General features: G+C 36.8%; 2 protein-coding genes and 1 non-coding gene across 3 annotated transcripts in view; 1 reads left to right on the plus strand and 2 right to left on the minus strand.

Annotated features, from left to right (window-relative positions):
• Positions 1–230: 230 nt before the first annotated feature.
• Positions 231–5,085, minus strand: LOC116022682 (protein disulfide isomerase-like 1-4). Its single transcript, XM_031263498.1, has 12 exons — positions 4,183–5,085; positions 3,609–3,738; positions 3,065–3,230; positions 2,866–2,984; positions 2,526–2,606; positions 2,053–2,139; positions 1,898–1,972; positions 1,355–1,423; positions 1,201–1,281; positions 954–1,088; positions 787–843; positions 231–696 (listed from the first exon to the last, which is right to left on the minus strand). The coding sequence occupies exons 1-12, from the start codon at positions 4,737–4,739 to the stop codon at positions 523–525; spliced, it is 1,731 nt and encodes a 576-aa protein (XP_031119358.1). The 5' UTR covers positions 4,740–5,085; the 3' UTR covers positions 231–522.
• A 374-nt stretch (positions 5,086–5,459) lies between these two features.
• TRNAL-AAG lies at positions 5,460–5,540 on the plus strand. The gene has a single exon. It is a non-coding gene; the product is annotated as a tRNA-Leu (tRNA).
• Positions 5,541–5,779: 239 nt separating this feature from the next.
• LOC116021751 (CDP-diacylglycerol--glycerol-3-phosphate 3-phosphatidyltransferase 2-like) overlaps positions 5,780–8,584 on the minus strand; it is a 4,765-nt gene continuing 1,960 nt past the window's right edge. Inside the window, exons 2-7 of the mRNA XM_031262222.1 lie at positions 8,000–8,097; positions 7,849–7,899; positions 7,596–7,709; positions 6,642–6,698; positions 6,466–6,551; positions 5,780–6,336 (exon numbers count right to left, since the gene is read on the minus strand). Of these exons, the coding sequence (XP_031118082.1) occupies positions 6,216–6,336; positions 6,466–6,551; positions 6,642–6,698; positions 7,596–7,709; positions 7,849–7,899; positions 8,000–8,097 (527 nt within the window). The 3' untranslated portion in view covers positions 5,780–6,215. The remainder of the gene's footprint in view (positions 6,337–6,465; positions 6,552–6,641; positions 6,699–7,595; positions 7,710–7,848; positions 7,900–7,999; positions 8,098–8,584) is intronic.

Genomic DNA, 8,584 nt, shown 5'->3' on the forward strand with positions numbered 1-8,584 from the left:
TCTAATCAAACCCAATAAATATACTTTCAAAGTATAATAATCTCACAACGTGTGGTTGCGCGAAAGGAAAAATATTTTAAAAATAAAAAATAAAAAATTCCTAAGAGGCTAAGATACAATTTCGTATGCAACACAAGTAAATTACTAGACGGTCTGGACCCAAACCGGCCAGCACAGTTTTAACAGAGATGAATTCAATATTTAAAAAACAAAAATTAAATATTTCAAAATTGCATACATTTAATTTTTTATTTTTTATTTTTAAAAAACACTATTTGATTCAGGATTCAAAATCACAACTTGCCAAATGTCAAAGCACATTGCATTAGGTCACAAAGAAGAGGAAGTTAGGGGGAAAAGAAAAAGGAGTTTATAAAACAGACACTAATGGTTCAACATTTCTCATTCTAATTTCTCAATTTGTTGTTTTCTATTGGCTTTACTCACAGCCTCTTTTCTCTGTTAAAGCAGGATTTGTTCTGGGATCTATGCTGGAGCCGCTATAATCTACGCTAAATATTCTCACAGTTCATCCTTTACATCACCAGTGGCAGTAGTAGTAGTCTCCTGGCTCGTTGGCATTTCAGTCTCAGATTTCTGAGATGAAGCCGGTTTTTGAATCTTGAAAGGAATCGACGCATGCTTCTTTAGGAATTTGTAGAAGGCGACCACAGTGCGATCAGTATCCACAGTAAGCTGTGAGTGAAGGCAATGAAATGTTAGCTCTATTCTCTAGAGAGGGGATGGATGGCTTCGAAGAGGAGAAAATAAGGATATACTACTTACTGGCTCAAAGCTCTTGTTCCCGGCTGGGAAGAAAAGGAGTGTCGGGAATCCATCAGACTGTAACCGAGTAAATAATTTCTGTGAATATGTTTGTCCCAGAATGCATCATAGCTAGAGAATCGAGCATGGAATGATAATCCATCTAATAAAGAAAAGACATAAAGTACCTTTGCTCTAGGGTGCTCGTTCGTTGTCCCATCCATCTTGGCAATAACAAGCGAGTCAATTCCCTTCAAATGCTTGCCGAGCTTGTTATATATAGGTTCTAGTGATTGACAGTGCCCACACCAAGGAGCATATATCTGATACAAAACCAGAGTCAGAATTCAAACTCAGATACCTCCGTAAAATCTAGATAATCAATTGCAAGCCAGTAGTGTGCGTGATCATTGATAGTGGAGACACAATATGTACCTCAAGAAGAACGTCTTTAGATTCATCAAGAACAATTTCATCGAAGTTATTTCCAACCACAACTTTGACATCACCATCATTCTGTATCAGTAAAATGTGAGCATAGGATTTGGATTCAAGGCTTGCCATTATTGATTGAAGTCAATAAACTTACCTTCTCAGGAATGGGATCCGACTTGTAAAAGGGCTTTAGATTGTCTTCCAAAAACTTCTCTCCGAAGGACTACAGAGCCAATAAACAAATATACAATAAGAACCTTCACTGGCAAAAAACTTCATCTGATATTATGTAATTTCATCATCCCAAGGACCCAACATTTTGAAAAAGATCTCATTGCCTACAAATGTGACAATATCAATCTTCTCTAGTACACGGATTTTAATACCATTCAATTTAAGGGAAAATATCATCTTATCTATTATTATTTATTTATGTTTTGAGGAGTTTTGCATTCCTTACCCTTATCTATTTCTTTATTATGTTAGTATTAATCTCTCCAAAAAATAATAATAAAATAAAAGAATGAATGGGGCTGCTCCTTTTGTAAAGGAAAGACAAAGCATATAAAAGTAAGAGATGAAAATAAATTGAACAAGCTGAGAGATTGTGGATATTAAAAATATCTTTAGTTCATTACCATTCTATGCCCAAGATATCTTTAAATGGATCATTCTAAAGGAAAGTGACAAAACAAACCTTGATATTGATTGAGGTCAATTCATCTTCCAATAAGAACTTCCTGCCATCATCATTTCCGGTATAAGCGATGACCTGCAATTATGTTCCAAATTATAGAGCTTATCTTATAAGTGAAGGTAATGAATACAACATACTAAACTACAGTGACTCACCTGTGGAGCATCTCCTGTAACACCAAAGTAGTCTGATACTGCTTTTCCATAATCTTCATTGTCCATCTCCACAAAAACACAGATAAGCTACAACAAAATGAAAACACAATCATCAGCTTTTAACTCTTAATATGATAATAATACAATCATCTTTGACTTGAAGTGAGCACTAGAGGGAATCCGCTTGAGGAAACGAATGCAAGTGTGGGAAGTCATCTATACTCTAACTACGAATATGCTATACTTGAATGCAGAACACAAAGCTTTGCAGTTCAATGTTTTTGCACAATAGAGGTTAATTTTGTCCAAAAGTATGCTTTGATATTTACAAATTAATCCCCCAAAGCATGCAATTGACTCCAACCCCCCTCACATCTCTGGTAAGTGCTACCAATATCCTCATCATGAATGATATTGTGAGAATAATATAAAAATAGAAAATGAATATAGCAAAAATAATGTTGAAAGCATACCTTTCCTTTGAAAGACTTTGCAGCTTCTTGGAATGAAGGAAGAAACTTGTCTGAGTCATTTGAAGTGGCAAAAAGAATTAACTGAGGAGGAAAAGAAAGGTGTAAGCATAAACAATTATGACTAATATCAATGTAAAATTTGTTTATAAAACTAAAAATGTAGTCATATAAAGCTAAATTGATGGCTTCCTTTGCTTAAAACTAGACAAAGTAATTTACTCATTCGCACTAATAGAATGATGCCAAACTAGTAAAAAAGAACAATATAAAGCTCAAAGACCTGCAATAAGTCAGTCTAATAGTCTATACATTGAGAATGCAAGATTAACTTAAGTTTCACCTGTTTCTTGATTGGATTTTCAAATATCTCCGGTGCACCTTCCCTGGTGAAGTAGTTGACAAGAGGAAGCTTGTTCTCATAAACAAATTCAGCTATTGCTGATTTTGTGAACTGACCACCTGCAAGAACACAAGAAAATTATTAAACATTGTTTGTGAATAACATTAAATCTTTAAATCATGACATCCAGAATACTAACCAAAATGGTTAATTTTTTCAGTTTCTTTTTTAATCAGGACAAGAGCTGGACGTTTGGCTTGGGGATCAAGGTGGAACAGCTTTGCTACATCAGGATTGGCAGTTTGATAGAAGTTGACATCATCTTCAAGTTTTGCAGCAGCACCAAGTTCTTCACTGTGAGAGCCCTGCAAACATTATATAAATAAGTACATAAGTGCATGTGTGTAGAGAGGGAGAGAGAGAAGTACATTCTTTGCTGAAATCAATAAAAGGAAAAAAAAAACATTAAATTCTGCCTATTAAAATTCAATTCCAAGGTCCTGCTGATCAAAACTTAATTTCATTTGGCTACAATGCATAAGCGCATGCTAGCTATCAGACATTAATTCTCATGATTATATGTCCAATCATTGTATACCACTCAAGCAAAGTATGCTTGCTGAAATCATGATAAAATAAAATCATCAATCAGCTTCCTATGTGCCTGCCTGATTGATTGATAAGCAACAAATAAAAAGAACAACACATAGCATAAATTGAGCACGGAGAGAGTTCCCACTTACCACCAAACTGTCAAAAAATCCCAAAACAACTTTTGACTCACTCTCCAAGATCCGCTCTGCATCCTCAGTTGTTGTTATGTTGGATAGAGCTGGTCCAGTCTTCTTCTTTATCCATGTAACAATAGCATCTCTGCAAAAACAAGAAAATAATTGGATAATATATTCTCAAGAAGCATTTACTCAAGCTTTTCAATTGATCTCTGCAAAAACAAGAAAATAATTGGATAACATATTCTCAAGAAGCATTTACTCAAGCTTTTCAATTGATGTGCTACATTGCTACCTTCTACTATTAAATAATTGGATATACATTAAAACCCCCTTAAATTTGTGTATATATAACAAAGGAAAGTTAAGACGTGGAAGGAAAGAATTTGGTATGTCGGTTAAGAATATATATATCAAGAGGTTTAGTCACACTTTTGAGGATCTGTAAGATATTCGGATAAGAAAAGAATTTGGTATGTGGCATTTCCACTAGATAAATTGGCAAATCCAAAGTCATATATCAGAATCGGCTCTCAGATCGTGCTTTTAAGTTTTAAGCAAATACCAGAAAGCTGAAGCAACTTACTTGCTCCGTTGGCCATTGTAGGGCTTGTGAACGCCGTCAACGAAGAAGTAAACAGTGGGGAAGCCTTGAACGTCATACTTCTGCGCCAGCTCAGCCTCCTCAGTAGCATCCACCTTCGCCAAGGTCACTTCCTCGCCCTTGAGCTCAGTAGCGGCGGCGGCGTACTCCGGCGCCAAAGCCAGGCAGTGGCCGCACCAGGGCGCGTAGAATTCCACCATCACGTACTTATTCTTCGCGATGAAGTCACTGAAATTCCCCTCCTTGAGCACCACCACGTCCTTCTCGTCCACGGCGGGGGACTCGTAGGAGTCGTCGTAGCCGTGATCCGTGTCCGCATGGTCGTCCTCGAGGTCGTCGTAGTTCTCGAAGTCAGGGAGATCGCCGTAGGGATCGGAATGGGACGAAACGGCGTCGTCTTCCTCGAGAAAACTGAGATCCTCTTCCTCATCCGCCGGCGCCGCGGGTTTGCTCTTGGTGTCGGCCAACAACGCCGTTTGGAAGGAAATGAGGAACAGCAGGAGAATAGATAGGACTGCAATTGATCTCGGGGAAGCCATTGTAGAGAGGTGACAACTCAAGTGGTGTGAATTGAAGTGAACGTTTTATTACTGAGATTTGAGCAGCGGAAATGGCGTTTTCCTCAGCAGCGTCACGGCGAAAACGCCCGCGGGAAGGGGGACGGTGGCTGTGACACGTGTTTGGGTATGATTGGAAGCGTGAAGAAGATGGGCTAATGGTGGATCGACACGTAGGAAACATGAGGTATCACTGTTTCGCAAATGGAGGGAAAGGGTTGACTTTTGACTTTTATTATGGACTTAAAGTGGGCCGATCGCAGATCTGGACGATCGGAATCTGGTCGCCGAGTAGTGGGACTATTATATACGGATGATGTCATGTACATTTTGAATAGTGCAAATTTTGGTACGAGATTTAGTACATCTATAGAAATACTAGTTAGTATGTCGGCAAGATATCTCAATTCTTAATATACATTAATAACATTATACACACCACTTAACTGATTTTTATTGTCATTTAAAAAAAAATTGAGAAAATTATAATTTGTACACTTTACTTATATATCAATTATCAATGTCATTCTTTAAATATTAGAAGTGTAAATATTATCTTTCAATTTTCAAAATGTTTCATAAATAGTTAGCTTGAATCAAGAATGTTAGTAGAAAAGTCAAGAACAAATCTCACTTAACATTATTCTTTTTGCCCTTTACTCTTTCGGATTTCTAAAGTAATCTGTCAAAATGCACAACAAAGTTGAGATGGCCGAGTTGGTCTAAGGCGCCAGATTAAGGTTCTGGTCCGAAAGGGCGTGGGTTCAAATCCCACTCTCAACAATTGTTTTCTTCACCCTGCAATTGACAACTAACCTAATGCCTCTTTTTACTTCTGATTCCAATTAATTGTATAAATTGTGTTTCAAATCTGTACCCTTTGTCCTTCTTTACTACATAAATCAAATACAGAGTAGTGATTAAAAAGATTAGTCTACAAACAAAACCCATAGAGGAGAATGATGAATTTTCTTTTTCATAAACCAGTGGTGAATCTTTTTCTATTTTTTTATAAATCCAAATTACTAATAAAAGATAACACAAGGATTATTACAGTTGCCAAACATATATACTAATAGAATCCTAAATATTTCTATCATTTATATAAAATGTTTTTGTGGTCAGATACCAAGTTACAGTCTTACAGATCCTACTAGATCTGTTTGTAAATTCTAAAAGAATACAGAAAGAAAAAACAAAACTCCATGCATCTTCATTCTGTGATTCTCAGTCCCTACTTCCTCACCGTCAAAATGCTAAATGGCCTTTAGGATTATGAACGAACTGTATGGAGCAAGAGATCAGTGATAATTCCGACATGTATGGTGCAAGATATCAGTTGATAACTTCTCCATAGTTTAATTGTGGATTAGACAAGGAAGCTCCCCGAGCAGGCGAGCTAGCTGGCACTAATAGAAACTACTTTAAAATGTAACGAATCATGGCAGTATGAGACTCCTAGAGCAACAATACTTTCCAGATCTTCTTCATGTACACAGTTAGAGACCAGACAGCGAGCCATGCTGAAATATAGAGCAACACCACACCAGAACCTGCAAGAGTTCCTGATTCGGCGAGGCTGGATGGAGAGAGAAGGTGGAAAAGAGGACGGATTAATCAATGGCCAATCAGATAAGCATTTCTCATTAATGTTTTTTTTTACCTTCAGACCAATGCAGAAATCTATCCCAAGATTGAGCAAACTCACCTGCTATCTCTTGTGGCAAGGAGGATGGTTAACGCAGTCATCTGTGTGGCAGTCTTCCACTTTCCCAAGCTATTCACAGCAACTGCCTGAAGAAAAGTAACAGGGTTGTTAAAACAAATAGACCTGGAGATGTACTTTAGAATGAAAATGGCAGCCCCAAGTAAAACGCTTTGTACCTCCGAAAGTTTGCTGCCCTGAGAAGCTGCCCATTCCCTAACTGCAGACATTGTAATCTACATATGAAAAATGTTGTCCGCATTACAAACAAATACCGCTATTGATTGCCAAATCATAGAAGTTAAAGAAGATCCAATGAAACAGTGAAAGAAGTAGCATCAGTTCTTAGGTCATTGATTCAATTCTTCGTACAGGCAGCTACTGTATGCTTCATTTATTTGCAAGGTTTTTATGGACTTCAATTTTGGGCTTTATATTCAACAGACTATATAAGAATTTGGGCTTGGTAAGTGTACTCTACTCCTTGGAGAGTCCGAGAATATGGAAGAGTGAAAAATACCACAATGTCTAAGTAATGCAAAATAGCTGTGTTAGAACAGTAATCTGGAATTGCTTATATGAAATATCTTTACCTTGTAACTGTCTATATTACAGGAAGAATCTAAAAAGTAATGAATTGTTTAGTAACTACTGAGAATTAGCAAAATAAACAAAGCTGTCAATCTGTCATGATGTAAAATTTATAATGATATTATAACATAAAAGCAGTTCCCCACCTTTACAACCTTTATCATGCTCTCCTTCCCTTTTAAGTACCCATTTAAAAACTACTATTACCCCACACAGTGCTCAGTGTGTTTTTTTTTGCATATTACATTTTAGAATATGCAAACAGTCCCACTTCAAAATTCCCAAAACATTGGACATAATAAAGCATATGCTAAACAAATTTCAGCACTCAGTTTCTTTATCAACAAATGGAAGAAAGGTTGAGTTTTCAATTTACAATCACAAGAAAATTGGCATTCTGATTAAACAAACTGGAACTTCAGGTTTACATGTTTGCTTATCTCCCTTCTCTACGAGTAATAAACAAGAGATTATTTACTCAACTGATAATATGCAGGAAAAGACAACAGAAAAGTGAAAAGGAAAACAAAAAATAAACTCACCTCCCTACCAATAATAGCTATTGAAGGTACAGCCAGTAGCCATGGAAACTGTCCAAGAACACTAGCTTCCAAAGGTCTGGTACACAATAAGACCAAGGTGGCAGCAACCATTAGCTGTTACGGTCAAAAGGAAACTATATTAAATCCTTATAAAGCTAATATGAAAAGGTTTCTGTGCTTTGAAAGATTGATGCATCTTTTGCTACTCAATTTAGCAGAGGGAATGAATAAGAATTTCCATCAAGGAGAATACCTTATCAGCAACTGGATCTAAAAATGCACCAAATGCAGTCCCCAAATTCAGCTGGATTATGTTGAGCCATAAAATTTGTAAATTGAGTTTCAAAAACCAAAGACAAGTTTTTATAATAGGTCAATCTATGGAAAAGAGCACAGATCAATACCTTTCGAGCAATATACCCATCAAGCCAATCAGTAAAAGCTGCGGCAATGAAGATACCAGTAGTAGCTGCTGGTCCCCACCAGCTATCCACATAGAAGGCTAGTTTTAAAAAGTCCAAAATTAGTTCTCACATATAATACTGATTTATGGGTATTCTAATAGTGATCACTGATCATACAAGAACAACCTAAGCCATCCATCTGAGGTTTCTAACTTCTTAAATGGGTCATAGAACATTGATTAACCTTATTAGAAAATTTATTTGTGGAGAACAATAGAACTCATACAAGGTTGTCGCCAAAGTCTTTCTCATTTCTACCAATCACTCTAGCAGTTGTTTTGACTGCCCACTAAACTCCCCAGTAGCAGCCATCAAAATTTCAACAAGAATGCATTGAACTTCAAATGCAGGACTAATATTGAAACAACCTTAACACTTAAGATTTATGTATTGTCTTTCAGGTAGCAATGCCCAAAAATCCTTACATTTAAAATGCTGCTTGTCAAAGAGGAGTTTTAATGCAACAATCCAACAATAAAAAGGGGGGGAATTTTTTCAAAAAAAAAAGGGGGGGGGGGGGGGGGG

Source organism: Ipomoea triloba, chromosome 6 (assembly GCF_003576645.1).
Source record: "Ipomoea triloba cultivar NCNSP0323 chromosome 6, ASM357664v1".
NCBI lineage: Eukaryota > Viridiplantae > Streptophyta > Magnoliopsida > Solanales > Convolvulaceae > Ipomoea > Ipomoea triloba.

What these genes read in the sequence shown, in the direction of transcription:
- LOC116022682 (XM_031263498.1), bottom strand. Translation starts at nt 4,739, where the DNA reads ATGGCTTCCCCGAGATCAATTGCAGTCCTATCTATTCTCCTGCTGTTC. An exon ending in TGAAAAAATTAACCATTTTG is followed by an intron (nt 2,985 to 3,064) that starts GTTAGTATTCTG and finishes GTGTTCTTGCAG; the next exon opens with GTGGTCAGTTCACAAAATCA. An exon ending in AAAATCCAATCAAGAAACAG is followed by an intron (nt 2,607 to 2,865) that starts GTGAAACTTAAG and finishes TTTCCTCCTCAG; the next exon opens with TTAATTCTTTTTGCCACTTC.